Source organism: Panthera onca, chromosome X, assembly GCF_046562875.1.
Source record: "Panthera onca isolate mPanOnc1 chromosome X, mPanOnc1 haplotype 2, whole genome shotgun sequence".
In the NCBI taxonomy this organism is placed as follows: Eukaryota; Metazoa; Chordata; class Mammalia; order Carnivora; family Felidae; genus Panthera; species Panthera onca.
In genome coordinates this window covers 40401837-40424239 of record NC_138357.1, presented here as the reverse complement: position 1 = coordinate 40424239, position 22403 = coordinate 40401837, and the positions used below count along the sequence as shown (strand labels likewise).

General features: G+C 34.6%; 1 protein-coding gene across 2 annotated transcripts in view; it reads left to right on the top strand.

The window, feature by feature from the left end:
* The window catches only part of COL4A5 (collagen type IV alpha 5 chain), a 243484-nt gene that overhangs the window by 123054 nt on the left and 98027 nt on the right, over window positions 1–22403 (top strand). For both annotated transcript variants that reach the window (XM_081793058.1, XM_081793057.1), the window contains exons 4-17: window positions 3574–3618; window positions 8279–8323; window positions 8412–8474; window positions 10796–10849; window positions 11187–11213; window positions 13317–13397; window positions 15759–15821; window positions 17475–17510; window positions 17600–17641; window positions 17801–17893; window positions 19074–19127; window positions 19224–19280; window positions 19544–19588; window positions 21106–21159. In XM_081793058.1, coding sequence (XP_081649184.1) covers window positions 3574–3618; window positions 8279–8323; window positions 8412–8474; window positions 10796–10849; window positions 11187–11213; window positions 13317–13397; window positions 15759–15821; window positions 17475–17510; window positions 17600–17641; window positions 17801–17893; window positions 19074–19127; window positions 19224–19280; window positions 19544–19588; window positions 21106–21159 — 759 coding nt within the window. The remainder of the gene's footprint in view (window positions 1–3573; window positions 3619–8278; window positions 8324–8411; window positions 8475–10795; window positions 10850–11186; window positions 11214–13316; window positions 13398–15758; window positions 15822–17474; window positions 17511–17599; window positions 17642–17800; window positions 17894–19073; window positions 19128–19223; window positions 19281–19543; window positions 19589–21105; window positions 21160–22403) is intronic.

Here is a 22403-nt window from a genome sequence, read left to right as displayed (position 1 = left end):
AAGGAGGGTACATGTTTTTATGTGTTTTTATGGATATTGCCAAATTGCCCCCCAAGAAGTTATATGACTTATCCTTGGTTTGGCAATATACAGGAAGATCAATTTCCCTAGTTTCACCAACCCTATTATGAGACTTGACTTTTTGTCAATCTGATAGATGAAAATGGTCTCTCAATGCTTTTAGATTGCATTTCTCTTATTAAGAGTGAGATTAAGGATCTTTTCATAGGTATAAGAATCATTTGTGTTTTCTGTGAATTGTCTTCATATCATTTGCCCATTTTTCTACTGTATTATTGGTAATTTTATATGTTAATGAGCTATTTATACATTAGGGAGATTACCCTTGGTCTGTGTTGTGAGTTGCAGTTATTTCCCCTAGGTGGTCATGTCTTTGCTGAGTATGTGCGTGTGTGTATATATATTTTTGTATATCTGTGTTTTTCAGGGGTCCTTTATGGCTTTTGAATTTTGAGTAGGAAATGCCTTCCCCACTGTAAGATTATAAAATAATTTTCCCATGTTTTATCCAAGTATATTGTTTCATTTCATGTAAATATCTATTTCTAATTCATCCTGGTGTGCGGTTTGTGATGTAAGTTCCATGTTTATTTTTTTACAAATGTCCTCACAAGTATGTCCCAGTATAAATTTCCCCATTGATTTGCAGTGCCACTTTCATTATAAACCAAATTCATGTGAATATACGCACTTGTTTTAGACCTTCCATACTCTTCCAATGATATGTTTATTCAAATGTCAGAACCAAACTATTTTAATTATTGATGTATTATGCTGTATTTTTGTATCTGACAGGGCTAGTGTCCCCTTACTGCTCTTTTTTTCCCCAGAATTTTCCTCAATGTTCTTGATTATTTATTTTTCCATATGAACGTTAGAGTCACCTTATCCAGTTGCCTTTTCAAAACTCATGTTATTTCTGTTTATTGTGTCAAATTTTAACTAAATTTATTGGGAATTGATCATTTTTTATGTTGACTCCTATTATGCAAGAACATGGAATGCCTTTCCATTTGTTCTTATTTCCCATTTTGAACTTCAGAAACGTTTTAACCTTTTCTTCTTATGAATCTTGCACATCTCTTAAGTTTATCCCAAAATATTTTATCCTACTTTTGCTACTGTAAACTGTATATTTTATTCCATTATGTTTTCTAACTGGTAGTTGGTATATAAGAAAGCTATTTATTTTCTCATATTAATTTTGTGTACAGTTATCTTCCTGAGTTACCTTATTGATTATAGTAGCTTTCATGTAATTTTCTTGGGTTTCCACTCATACAATCATTTATTTGCTTTTAGTGGTAGTTTTGCCTCATCCTTTCCAATTTTGGTACCTCTATTATCTGTCTCTTATTTAACCATGTTGGTTAGTACAACCAGTACAACATTAATGAATCTTTGTCTTATACCTGCCTTTTGTGGAAAGACCCAAAAAGATGCATTAAGCAGTCTTCACCTTGTTTTAAAATAGAATTGGGTTGAGGAGGGCACCTGTTGGGATGATCACTGGGTGTTGTATGGAAACCAATTTCACAATAAATTTAACATTTAAAAAAATAAATAAATAAAATAAAATACACTTGGATTTACTTTAATCTCCTTAGAGATGAGTCTGTTGTGGAAATAGATTATTAAACTTTTTAAGAAGTTAAGGATAGTAGACAGAATACTGCCCATCCCCTAATTGATGTCCATGACCTAATCCTCAGGATTTGTGAATATGTTAGTTTATATAGACAAGCAAAATTAAGATTGCAGATGGAATTAAATTTGCTTATTAGCTGGTCTTCAACCACAGAGATTATTCTGGATTATCTAGGTGGGCCCAGTATAATCACAAGAGTCATTTAAATGGGGAAGAGGGAGGCAGAAGAATCAGTGTAGGAGTGTTGCAGTGTTAGAAAGATTCATTCAACCATAGCTGGCTTTGAAGATTGAAGAGCTGAGGAAGGCTGGCTGTTCTAGAAGCTGGAAGAAAGGAAATGGATTTATCCTCCTAGAACCTCCAGAAAGCAACAGTGTTCTGCCACTGAGACCACTGTCATACTTCTGACTTCCAGAACAGTAAGGTTGTGTTGGTTTAAGCCACTAAGTTTGTAGTAATTTATAAAAACAGCATAAGAAACTAATATACCAGGTAACCCTTTTCCCAAATGAAGCTTTTCCTGGAAGCCCCACATAAAACATAAAAACAAAGCTGCGCTGATTGAAAGAGGGTAGTGACATAGGCATCAAGGAACCCCCAGTGGAGCCTCTAAGGTTGTGAGTTGTGTGATTTAGAAACCACTTGTGTAAAGCAAGATGTCTTAGTTTAATAAAATCTGTCTAAACGCTTCAGGTGGTGGCCTACTAGCTTATATGTTCCACTGAAATTCCTATCTTTTGGAGCAGAATTGGGTTTTCTTTATTCTATTTAAAAAAACTAGTTAATAAAAACTTAGTGAGACAAAACCTCAAATTCTCAACAATGCAATTGTAACTAGAAATGGGTAAATTAACACACATGTGGTCAGCCTCTTTTGTTTACAGTCAACAGAAGAAGGTAGAAAGGAGTGTCTGGTTTGTTCTTGTTCTTTCCTAAGCTCTTCCTGTAGAAAGTGCCTTATAAAACAAAGCAAAGGTTTAGAACAGCAAACTCAAGAGCAGCACATACTTAGGCTCAGATTATGCCATTTATTACCAGCATGGCAGCAGATTGACATAATAAAGAAACTGCCTGGGGCACCTGGGTGGCTCAGTTGGTTGAGTGGTTGAGCATCTGACTTTGGCTCAGTTCATGATCTCAGGGTTCATGCGTTGGAACCCTGCATCAGGCTCTCCGCCAGCAGCACAGAGCCCACTTGGGATCCTCTGTCCTCCTCTCTCTCTCTGCCCCTTCCCCGCTTGCACTCTCTCTCTTCCAAATATAAAACATTAAAAGAAGATATAATAAAATTTAAAAAATAATGTTTAAAAAATATATAGAAAATGCCCAGATTTTCAGCTTGTATTTTCCTTATGCATAAATGATTTGAGGAGTATCACTACCACTACATTTTTGTTTTGTATGATTTTCATAATTAATTTTACAGGTCAGGTACAAAGTTTCTACTACATATCAGCAGTTTTCTTCTCAGTAAATAAAGACCTTTCTTACTTTTTTATAGATTTTTTAATGTTTTATTTTTATTTTTGAGAGAGAGACAGAATGCAAATAGGGGAGGGTCAGAAAGAGAGGAAGACACAGAATCCAAAGCAGGCTCCAGGCTCCAAGCTGTCAGCACAGAGCCCAACGCAAGGCTTGAACTCACAAGCTGTGAGATCATGACCCCAGCCGAAGTCAGAAGCACAACCAACTGATCCACCCAGACACCCCAAGACCTTTCTTATTTTCTATATGATAAAAAATAAGGTGCTTTCAGTCTCAATAATAAATGCTTCTTCCTTGGGTAAGTTTCTCACTTTCACAAAGATTCACAAAAATTTAAGTCTCTTATTGTCATAATCTAGAATTAGTTATTTGAGGGCTATTTTTGGAGGAACAAGAACTAAATCTGTTGTATCTTTCAGGGTGATGATGGAATTCCAGGGCCACCAGGACCAAAAGGGATCAGAGTAAGTGATATTTGCTGTATATCAAATGTTTTGTTGGTCAAGACAGAGAAAAAGCAAACGAAGTGTTATGAGACAACTGGAAAAGATTCCTATTAAAATGAAAAAATAAATAGTTTTTAAAAAGTTAAGGGTAAGAATTGGCATATGCCTACAATTAGCCTTTCTTTATTATTTTGGCAGTTATCTATATATCCAGGTGTCTATTTAAACTAATGTACCAAAATTTTAAATTACTTTATGTGGACAAGAAATACAAAAGTGCTAAATCCTAGCAATTTGTCAATTTATTAAAAATATGTATATCTTACAACTGACTTAAACATAACTTCCCAACCTCGTGATCATCTCAGTCCTCTGGGTTCAGAGGGCCAATCACTGCAGGTTGTATATCCTTCCCAGTGTACCATGTACAAATATTATAACTTTCTTTGTGTATCTTGAAGACCGTCAGTTTGGGAAGCACTAATTTAAACCACTGTGTTAAAAAAATAACTACTTTGGGGGCACCTGGGTGGCTTGGTCAATTAAGTGTTGAACTCTTGGTTTTGGCTCAGGTCGTGATCTCACAGTTTGTGAGTTTGAGCCCCGTGTTGAGCTCTGTGCTAAGAGTGTGGAGCCTCAATATTCTCTCTCCCTCTCTCTGCCCTTCCCCTGCTTGTTTTCTCTGTCTCTCTGAAAATAAATCAATAAGCTTAAAAGAAAACTACTTTGGAAGTATACAATGTTTTCTCAATTCTAAGATGTATACTTTTTCATTTTAATGTTCTGAAAATCAGGATGTGTCTCAAAATGGAAGTACACATTTAGTGTAATTTTTCTGAAAAGCTTCTAGGTAGAAATATATCTTTCAGTGTGTTTTAGAGCTGGGAGGAAACTATAGTTCAAAAATAGTCCTGGCTTTTGGAAAATCATACTTAACTTTTCTGAGCCTCAGTTTCTCATTTGTTAAATTAGAGAGTCAAAGGTGCCTTTTAGCTCTAAAATTCTGTGTTCATAGATTGATGAGTATACTTATACAAGTATAAAGTACATGGGTGATGACATAGTATGTCTGTTTATGTGACAAAGACAGTTAAAACATTCTGATCCCTTGATCTCCAGAAATTTAGTGGATGTACAAATTTTATGTAAACATTAAAACATCCTATTTGCTTTATACTTCTTAACAATATGTAGCTTACCTTATGTGCTACTCATGCCTGGTGTTTGTAAGGACCTGGAAAAGCAGGGAAGAAACTCAAAACCCTTGGTTTTATTAGCAGATGTGTTTCTGTGTTATTGTGTAATAAGTGGATATCAATAGACTATTGAAGCTCTTCCTAAGAATCATAATATATCTCATAATAACTACAGCTACCATTAACTATGTCATAAGCCCTTCTGAGACTCAAAAAAAAACTTGTCCATTCTCTCAATTCCCATTTGCAAGTGTCTAGGAGTGCCTGAGTAGTCCATGTCCCTCAACTAGAACTTCAGAAGTGCTTAGGAATAGGTAGCCTGATAGTTCCTGCATCCTTATGTCTCAGCTCAGAGGCAACTCTTGACATGAAAATTTTAAAAGTTTTATTATTATGGAAATTTTTAAGCATACCCAAATGTACAGAGATTATAATACAATGAACCTCTATGTACCCATCACTCAGCTTCAAAAGCTAGCAACAGTTTGACATCTATCCCACACACACACACTATTTTTTTGGAATATTTTTAGGTAAATCCCTCATATCAGCCATTCCACCAATGAATACATATTTCAATATGTTACTCCAACTGATAACTACATAACCGCTATACTATTATTACACCTCAAAAGATTAGCAATAATTTTCAAATATACTTGAAAACTCAGTCCTTATTCAGATTTCCTCAGTTGTCTCAAAGATGGATATCTTTTTACAATTGGTTTGTTCAAGTTTCACATATTGCATTTGGTTTCTATGTTTCTTAAAACTCTTTTATTATGCTATTAGAGAAACTGGGTCATTTGTATTCTACTGCATTCTACATTCTTTTTTAATGTTTATTTATTATTTATCCTGTTTGAGAGGGAGAGACACAGAGTGGGAGCAGGGGAAGGGCAGAGAGAAAGAGGGCAACACAGAATCTGAAGCAGGCTTCAGACCACAAGCTATCAGTGCAGGGCCCAACGTGGGACTTGAACCCATGAACTGTGAGATCGTGACCTGAGCCAAAGTTGGACGCTTAACCAGCTGAGCCACCCAGGCACCTACATTCTACATTCTTGATCTGACTGTTTCTTCATGATGTCATTTAAATTGTTCCTCTGTCCCCAATATTTCCTACAGACTGGAGGTTGCCTTGCAAGAGGCACCAACTAGAGAACTTTCTGGGGATATAGAAACAGCTGTGCATTTAAGATTTGTGTGTTATACTATACATAAATTATACTGCAAAAAATTAAAGAAAACAAAAAAGAATACTTTGTATATAGTGCTGTGTACTTACTATTGAATTACATCTTCTCTCACAAATATCTGTTATCCCACTTTTTTTTTTATTAAGTTTGATCAGTGGTTCAGTATATGAGCCTGATTTTGCCACCAAAATTTCCCCATCAACTTTGATCCAGTGGTTTAGTAGTCATTGATGATCTTTGCCTAGATCCATTTTTTTGTTCAGAGGTGCAAAAAGATGATTTTAAAAATTCCTATGAACCATTTATCAGCTAGAATTCTAATTTATCAACTGGAATTGTAATGGGGCAATGAGTTATTCTAATAGGGTAATGAATTAGTACACCAGCAATTTTGAGTGATGGTCAGGAAGGTTTACAGAATTTGTTATCATTATAAACATGTGGAATTTATGTGGTTAAATCAATTTTACTCATTATTATTTTTGAAGCCAAAATCTCCGATCTTTGGCCTGTGGGAGCCCCTTTAAGTTGGCTGGCCCCTTTCCTGTGTCCTGTTGACAAACTCTATTGACCTTTGATAATTTCCTTGCTCTCTGACACAAGATTCTTCAGGCTTATGTTGTACATTTACTCTCCAAATCTGAAAGTGACCATATATCTGATACTAGGTTCTTCTTTAGTGAAAGATGTGATTTAGATGCTACTGTCTGGTGTTAGGGGTTTTCATGGTTACTGATGGTCAGTTGATTTGATGTCTTTTCAGTTGACAAAATTAGGAAATATGTATTTTTTAAAGAGAAAAAATATCATGAGCTTATATTATTACTTCCAATTGAAATTTAAAATGAAAAGAGATTTGTATACTTACTCTCCCTCACTTCACCACCTTTCCCTCCCTGTGATGAAAAGCTTGGTTCCTAATAGCATTAATATAATTTGTTATTTTCTTTATCCTACAATATACCTATGATAGCTTCAAAATAGCAATTTGCAAGTGAACAAAATAGCAATTTCAATTTTAATAGTAATAATAGGATTTTTAAATGCCATTAATTATTTCTTTGCTGTTCTTTTTTCCTCTTTGAATGGACTAATTTCACTAAGAAAGTGTAGTCAAAATATGTTTTTAGAGGCACTTAAAGTAATTTTTTCTTTGTATGGTTTATGTCAACAACTTGGTTTATATTAGGTTCACCGGTTTCAGTTTGTTTTCAATTTTTAATAATATTTCTACCTCTTCTAAATTTTTACCTTTAATTATTTAAAATATTTACATTGCTGTTTAACAGTGGTATAATCAGAGATGCTTCCCACCCATTCTTGCCATCCCCTTTTTCCTCTTTCCCCCACAGGTAATCATTTTTACTATTTTTGGTATATCTTTTCATTGTTTTGTGCCACCATCCTTCTCATAAAAATGTAGCATATTCTATACACTACTTATACTTCGTTTCTCTTATTTAATATTATGTCCTGGAGATAACTACACATTTCAGTGTACATAGATTTTTCTCATTCTTTTTAAAAGCTGCATTGGTTAACATGTGGACGTACCATAATTTATTTGGTTATGTCCCTATCGTTTCTAGTGTTTAGCTATAATTATGGTTATATGGTCATTTCCGAACTTCAGTTATAACAGTGTTGCAGTCAATAACCTTTCAATTCTGATTTTTTTTCCTAATTTCTAGTGTACCTTTGGATAGGTTCTTAGAAATGGGTTGCTTCAAAGGGTAAAAATGTGTAATTTTGCTAGATACTTCAAATTTCTCTCCGTGGTGTTTGAATCCCATTAGCTGTGTATAAGAGTACCTTTTCCCAGAGCCTCACCTACAGAGAATATTGTCAAACTTGTATTTTTGCCAATTCTGTCAGGTAAATTTGATTGAAGAATTTTTGGAGTGATCACATTGATACTCTCAGGAGCAGATATATTTGCCACTTACCCATCCCCTGCTAAATTCAGTATTCATCACCAACCTGGCAGAACTGCTTTATCTTTTAGAAAAGACATTTATTCCACTAATTTGTCTGCTCCTGCTAAGTGCAATGAAGACAATGCTCCCTCAAATAGGAGTTACTTCTATAGTTTCCTATAAAAGAGACTTTTAAACACGTGTAGGAGTTGACCTTTTTTTCTATAGCAAGAGTGAATGTTAATTATCAATGAGACACATTTGTCCATTGCTATTCTAAATGTAATTTTTATAATTCCTTTGGGTAGAATATAATTTTACTCTTACTGATTGTTGTTTGGTTCAAGGAATTTATTTCTAATTATAGGGTCCTCCTGGACTTCCTGGATTTCCAGGGACACCAGGTCTTCCTGTAAGTAGAATTTGGCTTCTTAATTGAAGATTCCTTAAAAAGTAATCTAAAAGAAATATTATACATGTGTTTATATCTCTTTTCAAAGGGAATGCCAGGCCATGATGGAGCCCCAGGACCTCAAGGTATCCCAGGATGCAATGGAACCAAGGTGAGATTTCTTCAACTTAATCTTAGGCAATATGCTTTATAAAAATAGATTTTAAAATTTGAAGAAATCAATGTGAAGAATGTTGGTGATATAGTAGCTACAGGTCTAGAACATACATACATAGGATATGTTCTGAGTTAACATTTTCAATATATTACAACATCAGTAATTCTTTAAACACGTGTATTCAGCTGTGATATTGCATTGGATTGAAAGTTATTTTATTGAATCCTGTTTTGACTTTAGTGTAAAGTAGGGTGAGAGTTAAAAAGGAATTAGGATATATATGTTTCAAATATTATATCAGTTGTTAAGAGTAATACTTGTGAATGTCATTCATTAGCTTTGCCTTTTTTAAAAACTAGGTACAATGTAAGTTCTCAAAAATTCATGTTTAAAACATTTTTTTGACCTTGCCTAATAACATCCCTAAGAAAAATCCTAAAAATCTACCTATAATACAGCACATCAGTTTTTACTATAAACTATTAGTATGAAAACAGAAATTCTTCCCTGTCGGCAAAAATGATGAATTTAACAATTTAAAAAGAAAAATAAAACTTTACATATGATAAAACATTTTTTCATGACCCATTTTTCTTGTGTTTCATCAGCTGTTTGGGTTTATCATAAAGTGATAGCAAGGAAAAACAATGAGGAAAATTTGCTTTTTTTGATAGTTTACATCTTATTCGCTCACTTTTTTCCTTTTCCTATATATTAATGCAATATGTTATTATTTTCTGTATATCCTTTCAGCATTTTCCATTCTGCACATGATACTTTATGGAACTGTTCATGAAATATCCTAGATTTTGTAGCTAATGGCATGTGTTAGATTTTATATAGGGTACATATTTAAAATAACTTGAACAAACTATTTTGTATCATGAAGGCTATATTTTGTGATAATTATTGTAGTATATACTTGAAGGCAATAAAGTTATTTTTACCTCCAACTTTTCTTCAGATCATGTGACCCTTACCAACACTACCACCAACAATTAACAACAATAACAATAATAATAGCCAATAATAATAATAATAACAACAACAATAAATTTTTTATTTTGGATTTGTGAGGCTTACTTGTGTTCTTCATTTCAGCTGGGACAAACTTACCTGCATGGAGCTAGTTTGCATGGAACATTGCTGTTAAAATGGGCTGCATTCTTGTGTCTATTATGGTTATTTGTTTGTTTGCTTGCCAGCCTGCCTTGAGCAACAAACCACTAGCCAAAGTTGTAAATTTGAAGACCAGTGTGTCAACAATGTATATAGTATGCTATGTGATTAAAGGGATCTTTTTCTTTTTTTTGTAAAGCAGCACCTTAGCAGATCTCATGATTACTTTGTGTTTGAGGCCCCCAATTATGTGAGCAAAAAATGTTCTAGATGGATTCATTATGTATACTTTAAGATTAAATGGTTTTTTTTTAATATTCTTTACTATGTAACTAATAGAATGAGCTCTAGAGATGGAATCAGAATATATGGGTTCTTTGGTTTTCTGTCTTCTAAACTTGATAGGCAGGCCACTTCCTTTCTCTCTGGGCCGATTTTTTCCATATGTAAAAAGTGATGGAGAGAGGAGTACTGGACAATAACTCAAAGGCACAGAGCTGTAATAATTTTGCTCTTTTAAGCCTCTGACAAAGATGTCTCTAGGATTACCATGGCATGTAGGTATTAGAAAGGAGGTTGCATTGGGGTTCTTCTACAGCAATTTTAGCTTTTGTTTTCTAAACCAAATGTGTATATTAGTACTTTACAATAGCGAGTGAGAAAAATTGGATGCCTAGAAAACATAATGACCTGCAATTGCTAGAACTATTGCTATTATTGTCCTCTTGGTGATATTAATGGCATTCTCTCTTACCATCTTTTCCTCTTTACAAAAATAATTTGAAATAGTTTACAATAAAAGAATAATGCAATGGGGCAGTTAAAATAAAGATCTATATAATACATGGGCAGGAAATTGAGATAAATCATTAACTATTAAATGTGATGATGACCAGGAATCTGTGGTGTGATTGTCTCAAAATGGATTTGTCAGAAGAAAATGACTAGGGTAGAAGATCTTTTTCTTTATTTCTGATTGGGATTGATGAGTAGGGATAAAAGTATCTTAGAAGGTTGAATTGATATGGGCAGTTGATACTGAAGTAATTGGAAAGGGAAGGCTAATGAATTTTTGGCAATCTGGCATGTTTCAAAATGCCTTTTAACCGAAATCTTTTTAGTAAGACATTGTTTGTTGGTATAGTTATGTTTTGTTTCTTGTTCCTCCATTACTCTTTCTTTTTAACTCCTTCTAGGGAGAACGTGGATTTCCAGGCAGTCCCGGTTTTCCTGGTTTACAGGGTCCTCCAGTAAGTTATAAAATTTAGGATTATAATGAACACAGGAATTGACAGAAGAATCAGAAGGGTAGAAAGTGAGCTCAGTGTGTTCATGTGGAGCAAAGTTAGTACATTTTAAACTAGTAAACTATAAGAAGATTTTTAGGAAAAAAAAGTTGGTAGTATAGCTCTGTGCTGGGTAAATGTAAGGATTCCATTGTATTTCATATAAATGTCATCTCTAAGATACTTTGTACTTAGAATGACCCTACAGTAATCTACTCAACTGACTATTTGGAAAGTAGTATGTTCTTTTGCTCTATCCCCTCTCATATGTATAAAACAGTCCTTTTCTTTTTAATAATAGGGACCTCCTGGGATCCCAGGTATGAAGGTAAGCATTCCATGCTAGGAAAGTAAACATTTTGAATAAAATATATGAAAAGCCTACAACTTCAATCAGATAATGTCTCTGACTTCTGTCTTAAAATGGATGTTTCTAGAAGTTGTGCAGGTACACACAAGCTACCCTTAAGTAATCTCCTTTGTTCCCATGGCTTTAAGTATTTTCTGTGTGCTGTTATACTTGTAAACGTGTATATAAGACTCAGATTTCTTTTCTGATCTTTCAATTCCCATTACCTTTTGATACAGTTGACCATTTGCTCCCTTTAGAAATGCTCTTTTCCCCTGACTTCTGTGACACTACCTTTTTGTGATTTTGCTTCTGTGTCTCTCTGGTCATCACACAGTCTTCTATAAAAGCTCATTTTATTCTATGCAGCAGGTATCAGGACACAATTCTGACACGTTCGTCTATGCCTAGCAATATTCTTAATGTTCATGGTATTATTTACTACCCAGCTACTGGATAGTAAGTCTAAAATAGACTTTTCTTCGGAGTTGGATGCATGTATTAAACTGCATCCCTGACTTCTACTCAGATATCCCCGAGACATTCAAATTAACACATTCAATATAGACCTAGACCCCCCCAAAACCTGAGAGTTAATATTTACGTCTCATACAACTTCACACACCTCCTCATTCCATTCTATCACTAAATATTGTTAATGTGGCCTATAAAATATATCTTGGGGTGCCTGAGTGGCTCAGTCGGTTTAGCATCCAACTTTTGATTTCAGCTCAGGTCATGATCTCATGGATCTCATGGTTGTGAGATTGAGCCCCACGTTGGGCTCCACACTGGGCATGGGGCCTGCCTAAGATTCTCTCCCTCCCTCTCCCTCTCCCTCTCCCTCTCCCTCTGTCTCTTCCTTGCTTGAGCGCTCTCTCCCTCCCTCTCTCTTTCTTTCTCAATAAATAAATAAATAAATGAATGAATGAATAAATAAATAAATAAATAACATATATCTTAAATTCATCCACTTTTCTCCATCCTCACTGCCACCAGACTAACCATAATGTCTCATCTGGACTCTTGCAATAGCTTCTTCTTAATTAGTCTTTTTTTTTTTTTTTTCGCTACTATCCCGTCACCTCCCAGCCTGACTTATTCTATATATAGTAGTCAAGAATGATCTTTTAAAAACATAAATCAATAGTTTAATCTCACAGGGCTTCCCACTGTCTCTGAGATAAAGTCCACATTCCTCTCCATGGCCTGTAAGACCTGCGTATTCTGGTCCCTGCCTACATATCCAGACTTCTCTTTAAACCACTTTTCCCTGGGCTCGCTCATCACACGGGTCTGCATTAAGTTATTTGAATGTAGCAAACTCTTCACGTTTGGGGTCCTTTACACATGCTTCTTAAACTACCTAGTACTCTTACCCATTTTCACCTGGCTGACTCGTTATCCTTTACATCTCTGCCTGTATGTTGCCTTCACAGATTGCCCTTGTTTTGACTACCCAAATTGATTTCCATCACTGTTTCTTTTTTTAATTGAAATATATTTGACACATAACACTGTATACATTTAAGGTATACAACATGTTAATGTGATACCTTTATATATCATGATTGCCATTGTAACAATAATTAGCACCTCTATCAGGTCACATAATTAGCAATTCATTTTAGTCCTCCACTATTTCTTTATCATGTACCATGTTTTTTCTTCATAGCCTATAACAGAACATTTTGTCATCTTATTTGTTTACATGTTATGGTCTGCATTTCTCCAGTATATTGTTAGCAACATGAGGACAGAGGTCTTGTTTGTCTCCTTCTCTACTGAGTATCCAGAGCCTAACACAATTCTTGGCAAATGTTAATATTTAATAAACGTTTTTGTAATGAATGAGTAACTGAAGGTATCACAGGCTCTTAATAAATCGATTGTACTTCAGTGTATTTTGGCCACTTTCCCATTTGTCTTTAAAAGGTAAATTTATTCATGTTAATTACTGAGATCACCTAATCCTCAGGACATTTATGTGACAGATTTAATTCTCAGATCGTTTTTTGTGCTTTTGCCAGTTTTCATGTGTTGTAACTGTTACTTATAACTTCCATTGATAATTTCTTTCAGGGAGAACCAGGTAGTATAATTATGTCATCGCTGCCAGGACCAAAGGGTAATCCAGGATATCCAGGTCCTCCTGGAATACAAGTAAGCATCCAGTGATTTTCTTCTTTACTGATTAAATACAATCACAGCATCAGTTTTTCCTCTTCAGCCTTTAGTACCCTCTGTTTTAGTTACAGAAATCATCATCTGAAGTTTGATAGACATCGCATATACCTCATACCTGAAAATGAAAGCAATCTAGACCAGGGAGAGTTTTATAAAGGACTGTTTCGTTATTTTATCTTTCTATCCGGTTTCCATGGAAATTTTTGTTTTTGGGTTTGGCAGCGGAAATAGGCTTCTGTATTCTTATTCTTGTGCTGTGAGGATCAGTAAGTAGTAGGGGTAGTCCTGATAATTGTAAATGGCCTGATTGAAAATACAAATCATAGGTCTCCCATTTGCGATATTAAAAGACATCATTTGTAACACTATTAGTTATGCATAACACATGAACATGTTTTGAAGCCTGAAGGAATAAAATTTATGCATAGTGAACATCAAGCATAATTTTAAGAAAATAAGTTATTTTAGCCTATAGATAACACGCATAGAAATAACAATATTTTTCAAGTATTTAGAGATCAGGTAGTCAATTTCTTGAGGTTTGTATTTCACAAGGATTGATCCCTTTGCCAAAATAATCAGTATTTTCTAATATTTGATTACTAAGATGTAATGTTGGGCACTTTTTTCAGTAACTGCCATCTCATTCCATGCTTGACATCACCCATCCATGTGCTGTTAAGAACTCTCAGTGTTGCCCTTTATTTCTTATAATTTTTTGTTATGTAATATTTGAAAACGCAGCAGAATACATGCAAAATATATGTATGTTATGAACCATAACTACCAAATGAACACCTATGATCCCAAAATAGCATTTGAGAGCTAGAACATTTCAAATAATTGTGAATCAGCCTGTGGTTCCCTTGGGACTCACATCCTTCTGCATTCTATTAAGACATAAGTACCATTTTGAGTTTTCTATTACTTCTTAAAGATAGTTTTATTTTATATATGTATATCTCTAAGCAAGAGTGTTTAATTTTGCTTGAAAATAATATAAAATTTATGTAGTTTTCTCCAACTTTTTCTATTTGATATGTTAAGATACATCCATATTACTGTTTGTGACTATAGTTCATTCAGTTTTGCTTCCCTATAACATTCCATTGTGTGAATATACTACAGTTTGTTTCTCCAGCCTCCTATTGTTGAATATTTGGTTGTTTTGGGATTTTTTTAAATTACAGAATAATCCAGGATTTACACCTAGATATAGAATTGCTGGAGTTCACTGAAGTCAAATTTTCAGCTTTGCAAGATGCCAAATTGTGTTCCACAATAGTTACATCATTCCCTTATCTGTTGTTCCAGTTATTCTGCCTTCCTTTCTTGTATTCAATCTTATTTATTTTTAATTTAATTTAATTTTTTGCATCTTTTAAAAATCTTTAATTTTTTTTAAATTTATTATTATAAATATTTATTAACATACAGTGTTATATTAGTTCCAGCTGTACAATATAATGATTCAACTGTACATTACTCAGTACTTATCACAATCAATAAGTGTTCTCTTAATCCCCTTCACTTATTTCGCCCATCACCCCATGTACCTCCCCTCTGGCACCACCAGTTCTCTTTATTTAAGACTCTGCCTTTTTGTTTATCTCTTTTCTTTGTTTTGTTCCTTAAATTCCACATATGACTGAAATCCTATGGTATTTATCTTTCTCTGACTGACTTATTTACTTAGCATTATACCCTGTAGATCTATCAGTGTTGTTGCAAATGGCAAGATTTCATTCCTTTTATGACTGAGGAGTATTCCTCTGTGTGTGTGTGTGTGTGTGTGTGTGTGTGTGTGTACCACATCTTCTTTATCCATTCATCTATAGATGGACAGGGGTTATTTCCATATATTGGCTATTATAAATAATGCTTCAGTAAACACGGGGGTGCATATACCTTTTCAAATTAGTGTTTTCATTTTCTTTGGGTAAATACATAGTTATTTTTTCCTTTAAAATAGAGAAGCTACCTTGAAACTGGTAGCCCTTCCTTTCCCATTTCTAGCATAAAAACCCCAGTAAATGCCCATCTTTATCACTTTATTTTGTAAAACTTCCTTACAGTGTATTTGTCCTATATTTGTTATCTACCACTGTAAAACAATTTTTCTAAAAGTTGCATCCATTCTGTTTAGTTGAATTTCTTTGTAGTTAATCCTTTTATTCTTATACATTTTAAAATTCTGCTTATAATACTGCAGAATTGTAGAATTGTATAAGCAATTTGTGGCAGTTCTTTAAGTATAAATCTCATTTAGTGTAGTTCTTTGTGTGATATAATGAGAGGTTTTTTTTTTCATCCTTTTCTTCACTTCCTTTATAACAGGGCCCAGCTGGTCCCACTGGTTTACCAGGGCCAATTGGTCCCCCAGGACCACCAGGTTTGATGGTAAGTTTGCTTCTGGAATTTCATTTCTCCTACTTTAAAAAAACTTCTTATAGGAATACTAATATTGTTTCTGTTACTTGAAAGTACAATGCATTGTCAATGCTTATAATATATATATATATTTTATTTACAGGTTATTTTACAATGTTATGGTGAACAATATATGTGCTAAGTAATAGTTCCATTTTCTAGATGGAGAAAAATGAGGTACACAAAAGGAAAGATATAAAATAAAATATCTTGTTGGTTACCTCTTGATGTGTCAGTGCTGAAGCTGATTCTGGCCATTTCATTAAGTCTTCTCAGGCAATTCTCTAGTCACTTGATGAAACATGTTTCTTCCATCTGCAGTTTTCAGTTTAAGAGGAACAAAAAACAGGTATTCCCCCCCAAAAAATATTGGCTCTTGTTTCTAAGGGGCCTGGGACTAAACAGGATTGGTGAGGATAGTGGATCATTTTGCAGTGGGATAAGGATTTGTGCACCTCAGGAAAGAAGCAACAACTTGTAAAGACCTTGAGTATGCAACCAGTTCTCTTACTTTACTACCTCAATGGTCACTCATGTTTTTTCCTGTAATTAAATTCTGAGTATTTTTGCCCCTGCAATACTTAGATTTCATTCGAGTCAGGCTTTGGACTTAGAGCTTTGCTACTGCCCTCTTAAAAGGGCAAGAAAATTGTACTTCAGTCAAAGTTATTTCTCATGTGCCACTCTATCTCTCATGTCCCATATATTTAAGTGACAGTTTTCATTATCTCTTTATAGATTGTACAATTTTGCTTGTGACAATTGGTCCTCTATTCTTGAATGAAGGAAATAGTATTTGGTAAATACTAAGAGAATCTGCCAGAAAAGATTGTGATTTCTGCTTTGCTGGAAATATATTGGGGAGAATTAGTAAACCCTTTTGTTTAGTTTATTTTAGTTGTAGACACCCTGCAATGCATGAGACCCTGGACTATGGCACTTTTTCCTGACTCCATTGTTACAACATCAGTAAACCCTACGAGTATTATTACATCTTGAGTTTCCCCAACTCTTGTGGCTATGTAACTGATGCACTCTGCACTCCTGAATGTTCCTTCAGTTAACCCTGATTCAACAGGTGAAGCAAAGTCTTAGAAATGCCACCAGGGTCCAATATGTAAATAAATGGATCCATTGAGATCAAGAGGTGATATACTTGGGCAAACAAATGCTTATCTAACTTTTCAAGCCTTGAAACATTCTCAGATATACAAAGTCAGGTCACATAAAAATGAGACAGAACTAAAAAAGGGAAACACATGCTTTTTAGAACTAGAGAGTTAATTGCCTTGTAACACCTACATTTACCTATAATTCTGATATGAGAAATTTGATATGTTTGTTGAGATTAATTTTTGTATTGATTTTTGGCACTGGTGTTGCCCCTCTGCCTCTACTCATCCTTGCATTTCTTCCTCTGCCTACTTGTATACTGGTACAGGAAGTCTCCACATTCATCTAGATTGGTAAAATCAATTTAAATGTGAGAATAAAACAAGAAGATACTATTTTGAAGGGCATTTTAAGTCCTCACTTTTTATGAAAACAAATAATTTTTTGAAGCCAAATAATTTTTAATAAATGTATATCCTGTTTCTCTTTTTCTGTGTCTACTATTCTTAGGGCCCTCCTGGCCCACCAGGACTTCCAGGACCAAAGGTAATTTTCTTTTTCTTTACATTTTTTATTTGGTATGAATTCTTTTTGTTATTGTCAATGAGATTTTAAACTAAAATGTCTCTCTTCAGGGGAATATGGGCTTAAATTTCCAAGGACCCAAGGGTGAAAAGGTGAGTAAAGGAAAAAGTTGATTATTCAGCCCTCAGTTTTCTCCTTTCCTCATCATTTGAACTTGTCTTTTTTCTTCTTGCCACTGACTTAGCTTACGTTTTGTATTATTGTCTGTGTAAATTATGAAATATTACTTTCTTATTAAATCTTGCAAACAGGGTGAGCAAGGCCTTCAGGGCCCCCCTGGGCCACCTGGACAGATCAGTGAACAGAAAAGACCAATTGATGTAGAGTTTCAGAAAGGAGATCAGGTGAGTATGTAGACAGGAAACCAATGAACATTTTGCTATAAAAGTGGCTTTCCATTAAAATGCATTATAAGCTGGAATATAGTTATATATGTGAAGGTATTTTAAAAATAAGAATTTGAGATAATTAAAATTTTTAAAGAGCTTCATTGAGATATAATTTACATACCACACAATTCACCTATTTAAAGTGTACCGTTACATTTTTTTTTGTATATTCACAGGGTAGTGAAACTGTCACTACAATATAATCCTAGAACATTCTCCTCAACCACCCCCTACAAGACCCCATTCCTATTTATTGTCACTCTTCATTTCCCCCCAAACTCTCAGCCCTAGGCAACTGCTAATCTGCTTTTTGGCTCTGTAGATTTACCTATTCTGATCACTTCACATACATGGAATCATACAATACATGATCTTGTGTCTGGCTTCTACTTTGTTTGAGGGTTCATTCTTATTGTAGCATATATCAGTACTTCATTTCTTTTTGTGACTCAATAATATTCCCTTGTGTGAATATTCCACATTTTGTTTATGCATCATCAGTTGATGGACATTTGGATCATTTGCATTTTTGGCTATTATGGGTAATGCATTTGTGTATGAAATTAGGTCATGTTAAGGTAGACCATCATTGTCTTAGATGACAAATATAGTGTTACTGTATAAACCCTTGTTGTGTTTAGAAATAATTATCTGATACCTTGTACCTACTAGTGTAGATGGGATCATACAAATCATTTATAGTATAGTGGCCAACCCTTGAACAAAGTGTGTACATTGTTGTTTCACTTAAATGCTAATAAAGAACAGATTCACTGAAACTCTGCCATCAGTATGGATCGGGTCATTTAATTCTCTGCCAAAATGGATGTGTGTTATATAGCTCCTATATTGACTGGTTATGGGTATTCTTGCTTTTTATAAAATGTACCATTAATAATTTCATTTTAAGTGTTGTCTTTTTATTTACCTAAAAGCTTGGCTTGTGCACACATTAGAAATTAACTGAGGTAAGCAAAGATGGCTCAGGTTCTTTTGCCTAGAAAATTTCAACTTTGAATTAGAAACATCCTGTTATCTTTGGTTATACTACATGAGTCCATTGTTCAGCTTGTTAAAAGTGTTTTTAGCTAGCTCTAGTATTAATGTTATTTTCCTTTCCCCTATTACTGCATAGGGACTTCCTGGTGACCGAGGGCCTCCTGGACCTCCAGGGATACGTGGTCCTCCAGTAAGTAGCCTAAAATTCTTTAGAGTCATTTAATGTAAATTGGTATTGCTACATAGCACTCCACGAACCTGTGTAAAACTACTTTTCTGTGTACAGGGTCCTCCAGGTGGTGTGAAAGGTGAGAAGGGTGAGCAAGGAGAGCCTGGCAAACGAGTAAGTGTTACGACTATTAATACTCTTTACAAAAGATTTTAAATGTGTGTTTGTGCGTGTGTAATTTTATTCTTTCCTCGTAAATCCTACTTTCTTTGTCTCAAAATGTCACAACTGACATAGTCATTTATTTATCATAGTATTGAAATCTGAAGAGTCTACTTAATATATAGTCCAAGGCAGAAAGAAAACTTATTATGTTCTTTAATCTCATACTTCCTAAATAACAAATTTATATTATTGCATGTCTTTGACTCTTATAGGGTAAACCGGGCAAAGATGGAGAGAATGGGCAGCCAGGAATTCCAGTGAGTAGATAAAGGTCCATCCTCCCACCTGACCCCCTAAAATGGCAACATTTGTATGTGGTGGTAGAGAAGCAGGATGGCAAACAGGCTTGAGTTTGGAAATAGCAGAAATTGAGATTATACTTTCTCTTTTGAATATGAATTTAAAATTCCTTTTTTAAAAAAGGAATTTTTGTTCATATTTTAATTGAGCTATAACTTGTATACAGTAAAATGAACCATTTTCAGTGTATAGTTCTGTGTGTTTTGACAAACACATATAATTGTATAACCAGCTTTATAATAAAAAAAAACAGTTACATCACCCTCAAAAGTTCCCCCAATGTTCTTTTGTAGTCTTCTCCCATACCTACCACCAAAAGCCCCTGGCAGCAATTGATCTGTTCTCCATCCCTGTGATATTCCTTATTCCAGAATTTCATTTAAATGCAGTCATACTGTATACAGCTTTTTGAATCAGGTTTCTTTCACATAGCATTATACATGGTACTGTATATTGACAGTTCATTCCCTTTATTGCTGAGTAGTATTTCAATGTAGGGATGTATCAAGGTTTGGTTGTTTACTCACTGGAGTTTGGTTGTTTACTCACTGGAGGATATTTTGGTTGTTTCTGGTATGGGCCATTATGAATGAAGCTGCTTAAAACATTCACATACGATATTTTGTGTGAACAGAAGTTTTTTCAATAAAACTTTTTACATATCATTCTAATTACTATAAATTAAAGAGGAAAATAAAAATGTGCAAGTCCAGGAACATTATTTCAAGCGACCTCAGTATCAAGAGTATCTACAGTAATGTTAAAAGAGGTTTTCAAGGACAAAATTTGATAAAATTTTGGAGACCATTCTGAAAGAAAGGGATACTTCTTAACAAGACTGGAAGTTGGAAGTAATAAAATCAGATAAATCAGTGTCCAGATGATTCTGCTAAACAGGCAGTCCTCAATTTATAAACTCTAGATTCACAAATTAACATAAAATGGTTTAATGGGAGGTAAATTCGGGGTCTTAGTTCCTAGCTTTTGGGAACAGTTGTGGTCTTTGTTTCATGTTTTAGGCAGCCATGATTAGTAATTACCTCTGATTGATTTTCACAGATATCTTCAGGGAAAAGATGTTCTCTGTTTTCCCTGGGAGAACTCAAATCAGGTCAAATAAAGACAATCACCAGACAGGTCAAATAATGACAGTTCTTTGTCAGTGGGTCTTTGAAAGTGCTCCAACCAGTTCTGTCCCTTCCATTTGCTGCTAGGGTGCTGGTATTCACCTTGATTGTGAGCTGTTGGTTTTTAAGGCTGTGTGGAGCTGAAGAAGGGTGATGGGAATAGAGCAGGTTCAAATACCAGAAAGCTCTGTACTCTTACCAGCCTTTGGCTAATTTCTAGACTTCTAAAAAAGTTGACTCTGACCATTTTTGCCTGTGTTCTTTGTTGCTTTTATGGAGGAGAGCATGTTTGGACATCCTTACTTCACCATTTTTGCTGATGTCATTCTGTCCTCTATGTTTTAAAGGGTTTACCTGGTGATCCTGGTTCCCCTGGTGAACCAGGAAGGGATGGAGAAAAGGTAAGAATTTTAATACTTTGAAGTGACTGGTTTTATTCCACTTAACATAATCCTGTTCTCTGCCAAGGTTGAGTTCATTTATTTATTTGTTTGTTTGTTTTTAATTTATGTTTTAATTTACATCCAAGTTAGTTAGCATGTAGTGCTATAATGATTGCAGGAGTAGATTCCAGTGATTCATCCCCTATGTATAACCCCTAGTGCTCATCCCAGCAGGTGTCCTCCGTAATGCCCCTTACCCATTTAGCCCATCTCCCCACCCACAACCCCTCCAGCAACCCTCAGTTTGTTCTCTGTATTTAAGAGTCTCTTATGTTTTGTCCGCCTCCTTGTTTTTTGTTACCTTCCCTTATGTTCATCTGTTTTGTATCTTAAATTCCTCATGTTTGTGAAGTCATATGATACTTGTCTTTCTCTGACTGGCTAATTTCACTTAGCATAATACCCTCTAGTTCCATCCATATTGTTGCAAATGGCAACATTTCATTCTTTTTGATTGCCAAGTAATACTCCATTGTGTATATATATAAGCCAAGGTTGAGTTCTAAATGAAAAAGTTATAAATAACTAGCTTTTGTATTCAAAACATACCTTCCTTATTCATCTTTTGGTATCGCTCCTTTTTCTTTTGTACCATTTCCTCTAAATTTTTGTTCATTGCCACAAATCACAATTCATGTCGTGGAAATACATGAAGAATTGTTCAACTTTAGCATTTACATTGTGAAAAGTTGGTGCCTTTATTTTGAGCATGTATCAGCAAAACTTTTGTTCTCCAGAAAGTGGATCCAGCACTATTTTAGTGAGGTCCTCATACTAAAAAGGCTTGTAGCTGTGAATTTAGAATGTCTACACTAAACATTTCAGTTCTCTGTGCAATTATTGTCTGAAAGTCTGTGGCTAATTCTTTGTCATTTTTTCCCATTTGGCTATACAGCCTGACTGAAGTCATTTATTTAGTTATTTATTTTAAAAGTGACTTTGGAAAAAAAGTGACCTTGAAAGAATATATGAAGCACACATTTCCCTTGTTTATAGCAGATCACAAAATATCCGGTTTTCCAGTCTCTCTGGTCTCTAATTGCTTTATATGAAAACTAGTGCTGAAAAGCTTTGTTCTGCAGGCAAGGAGGAAAAAGTGTTACAAACTTGAATGTACCCAGAGGGTGCATATTTTAATGTTGGTTTATCTCTAAACTAGATCCAACTTGAAGCTTGGACTGAGAACCACAGCTAGAATAAAG